Raw genomic sequence first — 19027 nt, forward strand, 5'->3', positions numbered from 1 at the left:
ATATAAGAGCCTTACACTATAAAAGGCTAGGTAGTTACCTTATTTTGTTTTCTTAATCTGGTATATGATTTCTATCACCCAGTTATGTTCAGTGTGTCTCATTTCACTCTATTTTGATTGGAAGGTCTTGGTCCCAAGCTAGATTACTAGCTCTGTTTTCATGGAGAAAATGTAGTGTGCTATCTGTTATATTTTTCTATTTCTTGAGCTATGTTTTTCTTTTTCTTATTTTCACATCCTTTTTTTGCTTTGAACACTTTTATACTGTATTTGTGAAAATTTAACAATTCACCTCAAAATTACATCTTAAAATATTAAAGAAGGCAGTTTTGTGAAAGAGCCACCATTTAAAACTTGGAATGTTTAGATAGGAAATACCATAAGATAGGAAAACCTCCCACATTTAATCTCAGACTTCTGAGTCTCTTTCATGCTCAACTCTTTCATTTTTATCATTAATATCTAGATTACAGATTATTGCTTTCTTGTGTGGTTTTTATTTTGTTTGTGGTGTAGGAAAATTGGAGTGCATTCGCACCAGATTTCAAAGAGTTGGATGAAAATGTAGAATATGAGGAAAGGGAATCAGAATTTGATATTGAAGATGAAGATAAGAGTGAGCCTGAGCAGACAGGTAATATTTCCAAAAGGAAAAAAATGATTGCTTTGCTTAATACTCTTGTATAAATTTATTTTAGCACCTAATCTTTCACCTTTTTTCTTTAAGAGTACAGTTTTCACAATGTCTGGGGAGTCTTAATATATAAGACATTAATTAAGGGTTTACTGAGGCATTACTAGGGCTCAAGCAGCCCTCTTGATATCTCACTTGTATTTTCTGATTAAGTGCAGATGATTGTTAGGATTTACTTGCTACACCTAGCAGAGACCTAGATGTGCTGAGAGCTCAGCTTATATGGTGTTCTGTCACTTGTTTGCAAGGTCAAGGACATGGACTCTAGAGTCTGACAGCTTTGAACAAAAAATTTAATTTTAATAGTTTAACTTGAATTTCCTCAAATGTAAGATAGGGGTTATAAGTTGGGTGCAGTAGCACATCCCTGTAATCCCAGTGGTTCAGGAGGCTGAGGCAGGAGGATCATGAGTTCAGAGCAAGCCTCAACAACTTAGTGATACCCTCAGTGAGACTCTGTCTGTAAATAATATATAAAAATGGCTGGGGATGGAGCTCAGTGGTTAAGCGCCACTGGGTTCAATCCCTGTTACAAAAAAAGCAGGGGAGGGTGGAGTATCTGACTAGGCTGTAATAAGCACCCCAATTCTTTTTTTTCTTTTTTCTTTTCTTTTTTTTTTTTTGGTGGGGTGGCACTAGGGATTGAACTGAGAGGGGCTTCACCACTGAGCTATATCCCCAACCCTTTTCACTTTTTTAAATTTTGAAACAGGGTCTCACTAGGTGGCTGAGGCTGTCCTCAAATTGCAGTCCTCCTCCCTTAGCCTCCCAAGTAGCTGGGATTACAGGTACGCATCATTTGTGCCCTGTTCTTTCTTTTTTTTATGGTGCTGGGAACCAGACCCTTGATCATGCTAGGTGAACACTGACTACTGAGCCTTAGTCCCTAATTTATTTTTTTTTATTTTGGAGAGGGGTGTCTTTTTTTTTTTTGAGATAGGGTCTTCTCATGCTTGTCTTTTTTTTTTTAAAGAGAGAGAGAGAGGAGAATGAGAATGTTAATATTTATTTTCTAGTTATTGGCGGACACAACATCTTTGTTTGTATGTGGTCCTGAGGATCAAACCCAGGCCGCACGCATGCCAGGCGAGAGCGCTACTGCTTGAGCCACATCCCCAGCCCTCATGCTTGTCTTTTTTTTCTTTTTTCTACATACTGGTCTTGAACTCGGAGGCTCAAGTTATCCTTTCACCTCCATTCCAGAGTAGCTGGCACTATAAGCATGAACCACTGTGCCCAGCTTAAATGTCATTTTTTATTATGATTATGACTGTAATCTTATTTTGCAAGATGGGGGATCAAACCCAAGACCAGACACATGCTAGGCAAGTGATCTCCTATTGATCTGTATCCCCAGCCTAATCATTGTTATTTTTGTCTTCTGAATCTCTAGATAGGACCTCCTTAAAGATAAAAATAAAGATTTCACATTTTATCCTAATGATCTTTAAGCAGGTTTTTACATGTAGTAGGGATTTGTGTATGTGATTACAATTAGCGATCATTGACTCCACTGCATGGTGCCAGGAACCAAGGAATCAGGAAAATTTTAGTTGTCTACCACTCACGTTAGGTGTTAGATAACTTGTGTGCCTCCTGTCAAATAGAACCCTTCCAGGGTTGCAGAATATTCTGGATTATTTTGGCATTCCTGGATAATTTCCTGTGACGTTCCAAGACCTACATAAATTACTCCTTCTTGTAAGCACATTGCAAATACTTTTGTGTTAGTGTTTACTATATTAAATGGAAGTGATCTGTTTGTGTCTGTTTTCTCAGATTATTAAGGTTTTACTGAAGAACTTTTCACACCTGTCTTGGTCATCATACAATTCCTAGTGCCTAGCATATGGTGGAAATTCAGCACCTGTTTGTTAAATGATTAAGTGTACTTGGTTTTCTTCCTTTGTTTTTCCTGAATTTCAGTTTATGAAATCATTAAGCTGCAAATAAAAAGTAGTTTTCTACTTCTCCTCAAACCTCTCCTGTGTTTCTGTCGTGCAGGAGCTGATGCTGCAGAAGATGAGGAGGTGGATGTCACCAGTGTGGACCCCATTGCTGCCTTCTGTAGCAGGTGAGCTGGCATGGAATGCTGGGCATCTGGGATGCTCCTCTTTAGTCTTTGATGGAGTATGTAACTCTGCTCCCTTGACTGCCCTCTCAGTCCCATCTGCATATTTATTGAAAGAGAGAACTCCTTTGGTACAGGAAAAACAATTCAGTCTTTATTCTCTAGTCCTACTTTCTCTTTCCTATCTTCCTGATACAGAATTTAAAGAAACTGAAGTAATACATGTAATCTGTTTATGATTATTGAATTTTGATTTCCTGTGATTCGTGTTGTCTGATTTCCTATGATTCCTCCTGGCTTTCCTAAAGTTCTAGATCTATACCTGTTGTGTATGCTAATATGGGCGCCAGAGGAAGAGGGCTTATGGTTTAAGCAACTCTCTCCTCTTTTTTCCAATCCCTTGTCTGATCCTTTTCCAAATAGTGATGAAGAACTGGAAGATTCAAAGGCTCTGTTGTATTTACCCATTGCCCCTGAGGTAGAAGACCCAGAAGAAAATCCTTATGGCCCTCCACCGGATGCTGTCCAAACTTCCTTGATGGATGAAGGGGCTGGTTCAGAGAAGAAGAGGCAATCTTCAACAGATGGGTCCCAGCCACCTAAGAAGAAACCCAAAACAACCAATATTGAACTTCAAGGAGTACCAAATGACGGTAAGAGCTGCATCTCCCTGCTGCCCAACAGGCACCACTTTTAATTTTAAAACTGATCATTTCCTATTTGAGCAATTTTTGCCTTAAGGAAATTTTCCATGAGTCTTTATTGTGCTTTACAGCTTTTTAATGACTACATCTGTGTTCACATCTCTTTTAAAATGGAAATTCTGCCCTTTGGTACCTCACCTAAGATGACATACTTTAAGTCTTCTGACTCATGGCTCAAAATTTGTTTCCTTGTTATATTCATCTTCTTTTTTAATCTTTTCCCATAGAGTGGTCTGATTAGGTGGTAAAGTACTAGTCAGACCCTGACAGTCATTTTATTCTGCCTGCCTGCGTTTATAAGCTGAGTTTGCAAGCCTTTATTATTCTGTGTTGGGATGGTTAGGGGAATGGATGGAAGTGGGTGTGTGTGTGTGTGTGTTACTATTGGGCGTCCTCCTTTCTTTAGCTACAAATCAATTAAATATGCAACTGCATTTTCCCCCGATGCTCTAGATTGTGTGTGTGTCTGCCCTGTTCCAGGCACTGTCGTGTAGTTTATATGCTCCTGCTGACTTTTACATTGGCTCTGCAAGTTCTTTTACTCTCCCTACTTTAGAAAGGAGAAAATTTGAGCTGATATTATGTAACTTGGTCAAGGTCTTACGGAAAGTGGTAGAGCCAAGATTCTTGCCCTGATCTTTCTAAATCCAAAGCTCATCTTTTTCTTTCTTTCTTTCTTTCTTTTTTTTTTTTTTTTTTTTTTTGGTGCTGGGGATTGAATCCTGGGCCTTGTGCATGCAAAGCAAGCACTTTACCAACTGAGCTATATCCCCAGCCCCAAAGCCTATTCCCTTTCTGCTCCCTCATACCAGAGCTTGATTTAATATACTATCAATGTGTCTTTCAATTACGTTTTCAGTTTAGAGTTGCTATGGCTTGGTGTGAACCATAGGCTGTGTGTTCCTTTGGGTCAAGCAACTCTTTGTCATATAATATATAGTCTTATAGTTTTTTTGTTTTGTTTCCTTCCCCCCACCCCCTTTGGTACTATAGATTGAAACTAAGGGCCTTCTCTGACTAAGCAACATTACTAGTCCTTTTAAAATTAAAAAAAAAAAAAAAAAAAAAAAAATTTAAGACAGGGTCTTGTAAAGTTGCTGAGACTAGCCTCAAACTTGCCATCCTCCTGCTTCAGCCTCCTGAAGCTGGGATTACATGCGTGTACCACCACACTTAGTGTAGTTTTTTAAACAATTAATAAGGCAGACTTTTCTGTTTATGATATTAGAACTGGGACACAAAAGCACTGTTTTTGCTCACAGAGGTCTGGTGGGGTGCTGAGACTGTTATTGTGTGGATACCTTTCCATCCCTATCTATCCTTGTTCTACAGAAGTCCATCCACTACTGGGTGTGAAGGGGGATGGCAAATCCAAGAAGAAGCAAGCAGGCCGGCCTAAAGGATCAAAAGGTAAAGAGAAAGATTCTCCATTTAAACCGAAACTCTACAAAGGGGACAGAGGTTTACCTCTGGAAGGATCAACGAAGGGTAAAGTGCAGGCGGAACTCAGCCAGCCCTTGACAGGTAAGGACACATTGGGAGCACTGTCTGGCTTGCTTTGTGGCCTTGCTTTGTACAATCCCTGACTTCCTGTAACTGCAGCATTCCCCTCCCCCTTTTCCTCCTTTTTTCCAGCAGTGGATAATGCCTGAATTTTAAGCTGCTAAGGGTAGGCTAAACCTCAATTGGCTTAATTCAGTGGCTCTTAACCTTGGGTCCATAAGTAGGTTTCAGAGGGCCTTCATTCCCCTAGTAGTATATGCAAAATATTAGGGAGATATTTTTCTGGGGAAGATACTCATAGGTTTTATCAGATTCTTATAGAAGAATCTCTGACCCCAAAAGGTCAGAACACTGGCTTAATTCATTTCTTCATAAATAGCCAGAATATAAGCTTTTAAAATATAACCCCTGTCTGTAGCATCTTTTCTTTACATATATTGTTCAAATTGCACAAATAGCACCATCATGTAAAGAAGAAAATGAGGTTTTTACATAAAACCCCATATTTGAGAACAGGAGGAAATTACCCAAAAGACAGAAACTGTGCTCTTTGTAGCTTCTTAAGCCTAAGCCTTTTGATATATAACATTTAGTTTTCTCATTTGTATATGATTGAGAGATTTTTATTGGAGGATAGAGAGCCATTTTAATTTCCTATCAAATATTTTTCCTATCAAAAAAAACCTAGGCTATTTGTTGAAAAAATATTAACCAGATTGGAATTCATTTCTATTAGATGTTGAATTTTGGAAGTGTAGTGTTTTATATATAAGCACTACTTGAGTTAATATAATACTTTCAATTTTTTAGGCTAATTGAGTAGTCTCAAAGCAGGATTAATAAAATATTAGTGTTGTGTTCAGGTTTTTTCCCTCCTGCTTTAAAATTTTAATCAAAAATTTTAACCCATATACAATGAAGCACTAGAATGCTAACAGAATTCTTTAATTATACCTTGTCAGTTAATCATTGTATATGAATATGATTTTTCTTCTACAGAGAAGCAGAAAACAGAAAACAAATTGAATTAGTCATTATTTGCAGTATTCCACCTCAAGTTTGCTAGATTTAGACTTTAGTTTTTCATAACCTGATACCATACCACTCTGTGCTAGTATTTTTTCCTCCAACAGTATGCTTCACTGTTATTCAGTTACCACCATCACACTCAATCCTCTTAATACTCTGTCTATACTGGAAAATATACCCAGCAAAACTAAGCTTCAGAATTGATGGTGAAACTGTGATGAATAAAAGTTAAGAGAATTCACAGTTAAAAGCCTGCACTGTAACACATACTCAATAAAATATTCCATGAAGAAGAAATGAAAAATAAAATTGAAAACCAGCAAAGGGAGGAACACACTAGAAGAATAGTCAAATAAAGGAGAAATTAATTCAAGTTTAAAACAAGAAATAAATCAAGCAGGCCGGGCTATGACAGGGGATAAAAAATATGATTTATTGATAATAACATTGAATATAAATGGCCTACACTCATCAATCAAAAGACATAAACTGGCAGATTGGATTAAAAAACAAGACCCAACAATATGCTGTCTCCAAGAGACTCACCTCCCAGGCAAAAGACATCCACAGACAGAAGGTGAAAGGATGGGAAAAAAACATATCATTCTCAAGGATCTCCTAAACAAGCAGGGGTTTCTGTCTTCATGCCAAAGTTAATCAGAAGGGACAAACAAGGTCATTTCATACTATTTAATTATACCTCAGCAAGATATAATAATAATAAATATTTATGCCCCTAACAATGGAGCATCTACGTACATCAAATAAATCCTCTCAATTTCAAGAATCAAATAGACCTCAACATAATAATACTGGGTTATTTTAACATGCCTCTCCAATCACTGGATAGACCCTCCAAACAAAAACTAAATAAAGAAGCTATAGAACTAAAAAATACAATTAATAATTTAGACTCTACAGACATATATAGAATGTTTCATCCATCAATGGCTGAATATATATATATATTTTTAATATACTTTCTTCACAGCAGCACACAAATCCTTCTATAAAATAGACCATATCTTAGGCCACAAAGTAATTCTTGGCAAAAAAAAAAAAAGATAGTATGTTACATTCTATCAGATCATAATGAATGAAATTAGAAATCAATGCTAAAATAAAAATAGTAGCTACACCTGGAGACTAAATAATATGCTACTGAATGACCAATAGATAACAGAAGAAATCAGAGATGGAATTAAAAAAATACTTAGAGGTAAATGAGAATAATGACACAACACATCAAAATCTCTGGGACACTATGAAGGCGGTTCGTAGAGGAAGGTTTATTGCAAGGGGCTCATTCATTAAAAGAGTAGAAAGTTACCAAATAAATAACCTAACATTACAGCTCAAAGCCCTAGACAAAGAACAACAAATCAACACCAAAAGTAGTAGAAGACAGGAAATAATTAAAATCAGAGCTGAAATTAATGAAATTAAAACAAAAACAGTTCAAAAAGTCAACAAAACAAAAAGTTGGTTCTTTGAAAAAATAAATTGATAAATCCTTAGCCAAGCTAACCAAGAGAAAGAGGGGAAAAACTCAAATCACTAAAATTTATGATGAAAAAGGAAATATTGCCATGGACACTACTGAAAATATAGATGATAATCAGAATCTATTTTGAAAATTTGTACTCCCCTAAAAATAGAAAATCTTTTTTTTTTTTTTTTTTTTGTGGTGCTGGGGATTGAACCCAGGGTCTTGTGCATGCTAGGCAAGCACTCTACCAAATGAGCTATATCCCCAGCCCAAAATAGAAAATCTTGAACACATCGACAAGTTTCTAGAGACATATGACCCACTCAGATTGAATCAGGAGAACGTAGAAAATTTAAACAGGTCAATTTTAAGCAATGAAATTGAAGACATCAAAAAGCCTGCCAACAAGGAAAAACTCAGAACCAGACAAATTCTTAGTCAAGTTCTACCAGACCTTCAAAGAAGAACTAATACCAATCCTTCTCAATTTATTCCATGAAATAGAAAAGGAGGGAACTTTTCCAGACTCATTCTATGAAGCTAGTAACACCCAGATACCAAAACCAGAAAAGATACATCAAGCAAAGAAAACTTCAGAACAAAATCCCTGATGAACATAGATGCAAAAATTCTTAATGAAATACTGGCAATTTGCATACAAAAACATATTAAGAAGATAGTGCACCACGATCAAGTGAGTTTCATCCCAGGGATGCAAGGTTGGTTCAATGTATGAAAATCAATAAATGTAATTCACCACATCAGTAGACTTAGATGAGAATCACATGATTATCTCAATAGATGTAGAAAAAGCAGTTGACAGAATTCAGCATTCATTCATGTTCAGAACACTAGAAAAAGTAGGGATAATAGGGACATACCTCAACTTTGTAAAAGCTATAAATATTAAACCCAAGGCCAACATCATTCTAAATGGAAAAAAAAATGGAAAGCATTCTCCAAAAACAGTAACAAGACAAGGATGTCCTCTTTTATTATTTCTATTCAACATTGTCCTTGAAACCCTAGACAGAGCAATTAGGCAAAAGAAAGATATTAAAGAGATATGAATAGGAAAAGAAGCACTCAAACTATCTCTATTTGCCAATGGCATGATTCTATATTTAGAAGACCCAAAAAAACTCCACCAGAAAACTCCATAAACAAATTCAGCAAAGTAGCAGGATATAAAATTAACACCCCAAATCAGTTGTGTTCCTTTACACCAATGAAGAATCAGCTGAAAAAGAAATTTAGAAAACTGACCCATTCACAATAACCTCCTCCCCAATTAAAAAAAAAAAAAAAGTAAAATAGCCTGTAACAGATGGTCGTTGTCAACAAAAAATGCACATCAGTAATTGACTAGACATAAATAAAGATGAACTTGCCCACTTCTTGGACAAACTGATGCTATACAGAAGGAGCAATTTAAAGTTTAAATAGATTTCCCTGACCCAAAGAAATGCTTAGGGTGATTTAAAATGTGGCCAAACTGGGTTGGGGTTGTGGCTCAGTGGTAGAGCACCTGTGTAGAACGAGTGAGGCAGTGGGTTTGATCCTCAGCACCACATAAAAATATTAAAGTACTATGTGCATCTATAACTAAAAATAAAAATTAGAAATGTGACCAAAAGGTATTTAATTCATTTAAACTCTTTAGGACATAGTCTCCCACCTTCTTTAAACTTTTCTGTAATTAATCTTGTGTTTTCTATAGGAAGTGGTCATAAATAAACCATTTTAAGTTTGTTTTTGTTTTTATTTTAAACTCACATTTTCTTCAGTAATACAGTGTTGTCACTGGACAGCAACTGTCTAAATGAGAATTAAAGTAAACCATGTTGAAAAGTTTACTCAGCCCTGAAGGAATAAGTCTTTTTAATTCCCTAAAATTCTCAAACGCATTAGTATTATTATCTTAGTGACAGAAGAAAGTTTGTAGTAAAAATTTGAACTAAATATGGGATATACGTATTATAGTATTTATACAAGTTAGCATTTTAAAGCCCCTTCTAGGAAGAGTAAATACTGCTATTGGGGGGCAGGGAGGGGTGGCTATTACAAGATTTTTCACACTGACTTTGTTGATAAGGTTAGGAGGTACTGACCTCGCTTGTTTATTATAATAGCAGGGTGCTTCATTCTGGACTATTATTTTCTACTTATTTTTGTTAGACACCAAAGTGGATCAACCTTAAGCAGAGGGGCAGCTCCTTTAACAAGTTTACCCCTTACAAGGGCTAGAGGAGGCTTTCCTTTGACAGGGCCAGAGTGATGGTACATTTTGTGATAGAGACAAAGCATAGATGACTGCAAGCATTTCCCCAGTTCCTCATGGTTACATGCATTGCATACTTACCCATCTGATTTATCTGTCCCTCCCATTTTCTCCTTCTTTTGGCCTTGGTTCCTCAACCTTATCCTAATGGAAATCTCCGGAACAGATATGGCCAGTTTAAACTTCAGAGTGGACAGGTGTTGCTTCTGGGGGCCAACATACAGAGTAGGATCATTTAAAAAAACAAAAAAACAAACCAAAACAAAAAACCCCCAGCAGGGTCTTGCAGCTTTTGAGGTTCTGGATCCTCAGGAGGGCTGCAGTAGCTTTTGTGGCTAGCTGCAGTGTAGTTTCCATCTTTATGGAGGCTGCAAATTTGGGACAGTGGTGAGACTAGATAGCCTTGGGAAGTCTCCATTTTAGGACACTTATCAGATCTTGGGTGTGGGATTCTTTGATTGAAGGTTGGGGTTCATCCATCGGCATGGTTATCTTGAGGACCCTGAGCAGGCAAAGCTGATGAGCACATAGCCCATCAAGGCCCCTGAGGGAAACCGGCATCTGGATCTCATTCTTTCACAGAAGATTTTTCAATTAAAGATTACCTTCAAGCTTTTCCATAAAAGTCCGTATGTAGTCATTGCTTTCCCAATGGGTACTAAGAAGTGAAACCTAATTCAGAATGCCAGAGGCCGAATTATCTTTAGAAATCCATTTAGTCTGAGAGTTTTCATGTTTTGTAAACCCCCTTTATTTAATGGAACAACTTTTGTTTTAAAACCAGATTGTTTGAAGGCGGGGTCTTAGGTGTAGGTTGTGATGCTACCCAGGCTAGATGGGTGGCAACTGTTTGCTCATATCTGCAATTAGCCAGTTGCTATAGAACCTGTTCCACAAAACCCTCAGAGCTGCTGTGTGTGTTGAGATATGGTGCATTTCAAGGGAAAATTGGAAGACAAATAAATCACCGTAGAATTCACCTGGAATCTACAGCTACAGAACATTCTTTCCTATCAAACAGCTCATTAGTATTGGATTAGCAACTGAGTGCCTACATTCATGAAGGTATAGTTTCTGTGTTGAGTGAGGACCCATCAGTGAAGCATGGCAGGAGTAACCCTGGAGCTCGGGACTTCCCAGGGAAAGGCCAGGCTGGTGGATCAGTGCCATCTATCAAATGTCTGTTCTTCAGTACATTGGCTACTCTCCAGAGGAGAGTCTTAGAAAGAAACAAGATGTGAGCATACTCACGTTTCCTTGTAGCCTAAGAAATAGGGCACATAGGGTGGTGAATTTGGCTCATCAGGAACAAAATAACACAAAGTTTTGGTCAATCACATACATGGCCTAAAGGTCTCATGGGATGGTGAGCGTGAGGGATTGGTGTGCACCTGGGTCTGTTCTGGGTAGCAAAGGCCAAAGTGAGCAGAGGTGTTGCTTCTGGGGGCCAACAGACACCATTGCAGGTTTTCCTGCCTCCGGCCATTCTGCACCACTGCTCCCTGATGCTGTCCCATCACCTACAAGTCACAGAACCCAATTGTTTTAATCACTTGTTAATGAGTAAGGTGTGTGTTTTGTTTTCTTTTTTATGAACAGTCTCAAAGACTAATTTTATAAAATCTTGCTAAACTCAGCGAGTTGGATATTCTTTCTCATGTGATCTTATTAGCTGAATAAGGTAGAGTTTGAAAATCATGATCCTGCATTCTCTTAAGCTACCCTGGATGAGGCTGCTATTAGGAGGTACCAAAAATGGCTATTCATCTTAAACTGAACTCCTTAATATTATATTACTGGAGATTTCCTTTATGTTGTAGCTAAACAGTGTGTTCCCTTCAGGCAACTGCTGCGGATCTTCTGTGTTGCTATTTCTGTGTATATTACCTTGCTTGGTATCATATGCTCTGGTTTTGTTCTGTGCCTAATGCCTCAACAAGCCTATGTGTGTATGTTTGTATTTTATGTCTTTTCATAAGAATAAGGATGTTACTGAAACACAAATTACACAGATAATCAGTATAAGGTGCTTAGTCATTTTGAGTGTCCATTATTAAGGCTATTGTTGTTTTTTTTTTAATATTTGTTCTTCAGCTTTAGGTGGACACAACATCTTTATTTTACATTTATGTGGTGCTAAGGATTGAACCCAGTACCTTATGCATGCTAGGCAAGCTCTCTACCACTAAGCCACAACCCCAGCCCCAAGGCCATTGATTTGTGATCAAGCCACTTTCTCCCATTATAATTTAGAATTACAGTGGCAATGTTGTATCTCTTTCCAAATTGTTAAAACTAAATTGATCAGGGTACCTATGGGAAAAATCAGTGAGACTAGCCTTTAAGTGGGTAAACGCACAATATTGAGCTTTGTAGAGTATATTCTTTTATCTTAAGATTTTTTTTAAAACAAACTCAAATTTATTATTATGTTTTATTTTGGGAGTGATCTGAAAAACAGGTGCTACATAAATTTTTAAATTTGATTTAACTGTAGTATTCAGCAGAGAGCTTGTATCAGGGAGAGAATGTTGTATCTTGTCTTGATTTCAGGCTGTTCTCAGGCAAATGTGAATATATTTTTATAAACACTAATTTCATTTATACTGGAACTTTAAAATCGGTTCAAGCTAATTTTTTTATAAATGGATAGTTTTCCTTCATAACTTGGGCAATTTTTTTTTTTTAAGCTTTTTACCCTTAAGCAGTATATTTTCTCCCATTCCAAGTGACATCTGGGAGGGTTTTCTTCACCTTGTTCTCTTTTTACGCTTCCTAGTTTATAATTTTTCAACAGTTCATTTAAGGACATCCCTAGGAGGTCGAACAGCTTCTGTAGAGTAACCAGGGAAGTGGTCATTTGATTTTACTATTTAGGATTTTGTATATCAGTTAGTTATTGGTGTGTAGACATATGGACAATAGCTTTAATTAACATTTCACTTTATTTGGGATTCTCAGGTGATGGAAATGTCACTTAAGGAGCAGTGGTACTTGGACAGGGTTTCTCATGGTTAATCATTTAGTGACTGTTTTAGTCTAATATAGAAAAAGTTCAATACTTTTCCTTTCTTCTGTTTATCACACCCTTTTGATTGCTAAGCATTCTTTCTAACACCATAGAGAATGGTCAGCAGCTTAGCTTTACTTCCCATCCTCATCCCTTTGGGACAGTACTGGAAAAAGTGTTGGGGCAGAGATTTGGGGTTTAGATTATTTGTTGCTTCAATAAAGAGTAATTAGGAGTTGGAATTGGTTATAACTTTTCCTTAAAGGGGGGACATTCTTGGCGCATATATGCTTGGAGTGCAGCATCCATCAGTATTTCTGTTCTTAGAAGTAACTGATCTGAATTGATGGTAAAAGAATTCTTTTTGTGTCTAATCTCTTTAGCAGGAGGAGCAATCTCAGAACTATTATGAAGACCTTGAAGTTCTTCGTTCTTCCTCACTTGCCATCAGGTGGCCTCTGGACAGTGTGGTCAGTTATTTGAGATTGACTTTAACTTAAAACAAAGGCCTCTGCCTCCCACCCAGGAGGTGGAAGGAGTGAATTTTATGTTTGAATGAAGAAGTGAATTATGGAAGAAGAGTATATGTCCCTTACCTTCCCTTTCAAGCGTAAGTCCAAATAGGCTCTCAGGAACGAGGATTTGTGAAGGCATCCAGTAGGAGATTTGACTCACATAAACTTCTACGCTTGGTTGTGTTGCTGGAGAAAAGATACCTATGTTTTGTTCATCTAGCTATTGTACCCAGAATCATTTTGACATATCATTTCCTGTCTCCTGATTGCCTTCCGTCCTCAATGCATGTCCTCGAGTGACTTGTTCTTATCTGAAATTTTGTTTCCAATATCCTAGGAAAACTTCTGTTGCATATTCTCTTTCATTTTTAAATGTACCCTATCTCAGATAACTCCTGTATTTCCATTTAGTGTACAAAGGTTGGGCAGAAAAGAAAGTGCTTGAAAGATTTCAAATTTACAGGAAAAGAAGAAAGATACATTTTGCTCAAGAGGCTGGGCAGTAGGAGATTCAGGGTTTTTCCTTGCATTGCATGTTTCTCCAGTATTGGTTCAGTCTCATTAATCATGGATTTTGAAGATAACTAGTTTTATCCATCTCCAGCCAAGAATCATCAACAGTTTATATTACCTTATCTGTGCTGGCTTCCAGGGTTGGAAACAAAACAAGGTGTTTCTCAACAAACTTCTTTTTTATTGGGGTGGGGGAACCTGTGCAAGGACTAAAGTACAGATTCCAAAATCAAAGCAGCAAAACAGTTCAAATCAAAGATAAAGGTAAATTTTTTTTTTATTGTTGCCTATGGAAACCTGTCCCCATCAGCCAGTGCATCTTTCCCCTCCTGCATCCATGCATTCATGCTCCTTTTTCTTGCTGTGTTTTCCAGTCACTTCCTTTCTGTGAAAGGTTGCTTAGCTTTTTTTTTTTTTGCTATTGTTTAAATAAAAAGTAGCAGATTGGATGGATGTGTACATTAGGTGTTTGAAATTTTCTGAAACTCCAGAGTGAGGAAACCAGGTGTGGAAGGGGCTTAGTAGCCTGTCTGAGTAGAGCTTTTAGCTGACCCAAAGTGCTTACCCTGGATCATCATTTTCTCAGTATTTTCAAAGGAGAATTTAAATACTGCGATTATTGGGAAGTCTTTATCAGTTGGTGGATGCTCCTTTAGGTAGCCAAACACATTGATTATTTTTTAGATTGTAGGATAGAAATCAAAGTTGAACACATCAGTAAGGGCCTCTTTTTCCCATTCCATCTTTCAGAATATATATTTTTTTTATTTTTCCCAGAAGTCAGAACTCTTCCTGAATTTTTTAGTTGCCACTGCTACTTCTTCAAGTGCTCATTTCGTGAATTTCACGTGAATTGGACAGTGGTTAAGATTGGCAGGTGGCTCACTGGACATGTTTCTGTTCTGCAGACATAATATTCATTCCCGTTCTCTGTGCTGCACACTGTAGTGGTGTGGAGACTGATACAGAGGGTTTCTGCCTTACTCCCATGTATGAAGGAGTTTGGTTTCCTCACCTGGGCATTTGGTGTTTATACTCTGTCCAACTCCTCAACTGGCTACTGAGAAAATCACGTCCTGTCAGATTGTCTCTGGCAGCAGCTCCTGATAATTATTTATGTTTTGGGAATTTTTTTTTCAGCCCCTAAAACTGTCTGTCCATTTCAGTTTGAGTTTCTTGATTTGTGTAATATATGTATATTCTCTTCTTCCCTTTGTCATCTTCTCCCTGCCTACCATTTTGTTTTTCAAATGTTCTGTAGTTTTGTACAAGATAAAAACGTAGCCTTGGGTACTTCTTGCTGAAGCTTTAACGCTTTGTAAATAAAATCGGATGTTTATTAAAGAACAGGTGCAGATGTTCGTTTGTAAACACTGATCACTTCTGGAGCTCACCAGCCACTTTCATATACTGGGGAATGTGACTTCTGTGATGGTGTTAGAGCCCTGTATGGAACTAGAGAACTGGAGAGCGTGGTGGGGTGGGGGCACAGAGTCTAAATTTCTGCCTTTATACAAGATCATAAATAAATGATTTGAAACAAAAGGTGTTGTTAATCAAAAAGATCATCTAGGAATGATCTCTTCAGATTTTTAACTCAGTGTAAGTTTGTTTAATTACCCTGAAGAGGCCATTTTAAATTCTGGAGGTTACAAAAATGCATGCCAGGAAGTTCCAGGCTTCCAAGGGACCTTTCTTAAATTCCTCTTTATTCGTCTTTTTTCCTGTATTAAATAGCTTTAAAATCCACCAACTACTCATTGTCTCCTCAAGAATAAGATCTTTCAAAGTCTGATTTTAATCACTGCCAAATCTGAGTGTCTGTTTATTAATTTTTTGTCATATTACTGAGAACTTGTCTTTGACCTCATAGTTGTTTCTTAGCAACCCTCATCAGCATAAGGAATCAGTGAGTTCCTCTGCTCTGTGGGGCAAAGAGAGCAGGCCCAGAGGCAGCAGCTTGCATCCTTTGGCCCAGCCCAAGTCTTCAGTACCCTGAGACAGAGGAGAACCTTCAGCTTGGAGCGTTGCTACTTTTGACAGCCTCTCTTGCTCATCTGATAGGGCATCTTGGCCCTTGCCTGCATGAATTTTCTTTCTTTTTAAAAATTCCTTATACCCGACCAATGTGTCACATTTCATAGAGTGTTTTCACGTGCTCTGCATCATTTGATGGTCAAAAGTGATCTCCCTGAAATAGGTGGGGAAGGATTTATTTATGGAGGAGGAAACAATTAGAAATTCAGAAAGGGTAAGTCACTTGCCTCCCAATCCAGAGTTCTTGATCCTTTTTATAGAATCTTTAGGAGCAGTTGTAGTAAATAATTCAAGGTATTGAACTGGAACTTAATTTGTTTAACCATCTGTTCTTTTTAGACTTTGGTATTTTTTTTTTTTTATTTGATCAGATTCAACTTGGGAATCCTGAAATCTTTAATTATCCCACATGGAAGGGGAGTGAAAGGGTAGGAGAATGTAACTTCATTTGGAAATTCACTTGTCCATCTGTGGGGATTTTTTGTTTGTTTTTTGGAGTGCCGGGGATTGAACCCAGGGCCTCATACATGCTAGGAGAGTACCCTACCACTGAGCCAATCTCCAGCCCTCCATCTGTGTCTTTTCAAGAGGTGGATCTATTAAGAGGATATGAAAGGAATGGAGACTGGTAAGGTGGTCATTAACAAGCATAGAGAGTAAAGCAGCAGCAACATTGTGATTGTTTTTTGTTGTTTTTTCTGCCTTGGGACCTCACTTATGAGTAAGGACTGAGATTTTGTGTATTTGGTTGCATTCTTTAGTTGACAGTGCATGCATCATATATCTCTTGACTTTGAAGGACATCCCATGTTGAAGGAATTCATTTATGATGCAGAGAGACTTCAACTGGAATACCCAGAGGGCTCTGACTAAGGGTGGTGAAATGCCTGTGGAGACATGAAGACTTCGGCCACTGGTTTCATCCTCACAAGTCTGGCGTTGACAGTCTACCCGCCATTGGTGGTGACTTCACCTAAAACACTGGCCATCCCTGGAAAGCTTCAGAAAGCTGTAGGGAAAGTTATTGTCAATGCTACAACCTGTACTGTGACTTGCGGCCTTGGCTATAAAGAGGAGACCATCTGTGAGGTGGGTCCTGATGGAGTGAGGAGGAAGTGTCAGTCTCAGCGCTTGGAATGTCTGACCAACTGGATCTGTGGGATGCTGCATTTCACCGTCCTCGATGGGCAGGAATTTGAGCTTAGCTGTTTGAGTTCAGACATCCTGGAGATTGGACGGAAAGCTTTCCGCTTCACCTGGAGACTTGCACGGGGTATCATTTCCACTGACGATGAGCTCTTCAGACCCTTCAAGGCTGAATCCTATTTTTTGAGATTTAAACCTGTCCAGGAGTATGATTCTGGGACATACCGCTGTGATGTGCAGCTGCTAAAAAACTTGAGGTTTGTGAAGAGGCTCTATTTTGGGCTGAGGGTCCTTCCTCCAAAGTTGGTGAACTTGAATTTCTCTCAATCTCTTACCGAGGACCAGAAGTTAGTAGATGAGGGCTTGGAGGTTAATCTGGACAACCATTCCAAGCCTTTCCGGCCAAAGTGGCAAAAGAAAGTGACATTGGCCTTGGGAATAGGAATTACTGGTGGAGTGGTTGGTGGTATTTTGGTGAGCATTGTCCTCTGCGGTATGTGGAGGGGGACTGATAGCACTTGGAGCCACAAGAGCTTACAAGCCTTGCTCCCGAGGGACTGCCACCCAGAAACCCAGGCTAGCTCTTCAGGGAATGCTCTGGGTGTCAGGTAGTGAATCAGCTAGGAGGGAGGCTCCCACTGCCAAAAGGTTGGGTGAGGGGTGTGGAAGGAGCAGCCTCTTGCTAGCTGTGGGCAACCATCACCAGCTGCTTTGTGTCCCACGTGGGTCTCTGCTCCACATCTCCCTGGCTCTAAGTTCTCAGGAGACTGCAGGCAACCCTCCTGTTCCTGGGAAGAGTTCTGTCTTCCAAACTTGCATTCTCTCTAACCTCTGTGCTTTCCCATCTCCATCTCCCCTCTCTTGAGCAGCGTACTCATAGTGAAAACATTTTTTTTCCTCTTCAATAAAAGTAATTTATATGGAAACCTAGCTAGCATTTTTCTTTCTTGCATTTGTTTAAATGGTCCCACAATCAGCCTGGCTTCAATTTCCCTTGGATTTCTTAATAGTAGACAGTGGACAAATTGCTTTGTAGAGGGCCCATGCCCATAGGTGGCAGAAGTTGTTAGTAATGACACCTGACTCAGGTGTGTAATAATCCCTAAATGTTACCTGCCCTCTCTGCCCTCCCCAGGTGAACCCTCTATGTTCACTGTTAAATTAAATTTCCTTGCAAAACAGAGATACTTCACCTGATCATTGAAGCAGTTCTGTGGCTTGCTCCCTGCTCCTTTATTTTTGCTTACTCAGTGCCCTGAAGTTTGTGCTCCTGGAAAGATCAATGTATGGGTCTCTGATAGTAGCCAAAGCTCCCATGGGAGGACTCACACCTTATTCCTCTGTACGAGATCCAGTGTTAAGACTCTTGTGGACCATTGAGACTATCCAAGATAATTGGGTTATGGAACTATCAGGAACCAAAGACTGGTGGTTCTCTCTCTCCCTTGAGCCATGTGTCAGAATCACCTGGATGACTTTTTGGAAAATAGATTCCTGAGCCCCAACTCTGGAGATGCTACTTCACTTTAAATTATGGTCAAAGGGTCCTTATTACTTCCTTTACTTTTAAAAATTTCAAACCCAGAGAAAAGTTAGAAGAAAGGTTTATAGTGGTCACCCATAAACCTTTTGCCTAGGGTTCATCAGTTGTTAGCTTTTTGACAACAACTCTCTAAGTTACAGATTTTATGAACCACTTGAAAGCTAGTCACAGACATTGTGACCCTTTATTGGGAAGTAAATCAGGTATGTATCTTATAGGGACATTCTCCTGTATAACTACAATACCTCTACCACAGCTAAGAAAATGAACAATTCCCAGTCTTTTTTTTTTTTTAAGAGAGAGAATTTTTTTTTTAATATTTATTTTTCAGTTTTCGGCGGACACAACATCTTTGTATGTGGCGCTGAGAATCGAACCCGGGCCGCACGCATGCCAGGCGAGCCACATCCCTAGCCCACAATTCCCAGTCTTAACATATAATTTATGTTCAGTGGCTCCAATTTTCAAAATCTTAGAGCTTTTTGATGTAAT

General features: G+C 38.5%; 2 protein-coding genes across 4 annotated transcripts in view; both read left to right on the forward strand.

The window, feature by feature from the left end:
- The window catches only part of Rbbp5 (RB binding protein 5, histone lysine methyltransferase complex subunit), a 36460-nt gene extending 21129 nt beyond the window's left edge, over positions 1 to 15331 (forward strand). For 2 of the 3 annotated variants that reach the window (XM_076831550.1, XM_076831549.1), the window contains exons 10-14: positions 517 to 634; positions 2699 to 2768; positions 3189 to 3418; positions 4802 to 4993; positions 13165 to 15331. In XM_076831550.1, the coding sequence (XP_076687665.1) occupies positions 517 to 634; positions 2699 to 2768; positions 3189 to 3418; positions 4802 to 4993; positions 13165 to 13193 (639 nt within the window). In that variant the 3' untranslated portion in view covers positions 13194 to 15331. The remainder of the gene's footprint in view (positions 1 to 516; positions 635 to 2698; positions 2769 to 3188; positions 3419 to 4801; positions 4994 to 13164) is intronic. The other variant, XM_076831551.1, reaches the window with a different exon arrangement.
- Positions 15332 to 16676: 1345 nt separating this feature from the next.
- Tmem81 (transmembrane protein 81) lies at positions 16677 to 17842 on the forward strand. Its single transcript, XM_076831978.1, has one exon. The coding sequence runs from the start codon at positions 16744 to 16746 to the stop codon at positions 17602 to 17604; it is 861 nt and encodes a 286-aa protein (XP_076688093.1). The 5' UTR covers positions 16677 to 16743; the 3' UTR covers positions 17605 to 17842.
- Positions 17843 to 19027: the final 1185 nt, after the last annotated feature.

The sequence above is a fragment of the Callospermophilus lateralis genome, chromosome 13 (assembly GCF_048772815.1).
Source record: "Callospermophilus lateralis isolate mCalLat2 chromosome 13, mCalLat2.hap1, whole genome shotgun sequence".
NCBI lineage: Eukaryota > Metazoa > Chordata > Mammalia > Rodentia > Sciuridae > Callospermophilus > Callospermophilus lateralis.

What these genes read in the sequence shown, in the direction of transcription:
- Tmem81 (XM_076831978.1), top strand. Translation starts at nt 16,744, where the DNA reads ATGAAGACTTCGGCCACTGGTTTCATCCTCACAAGTCTGGCGTTGACA.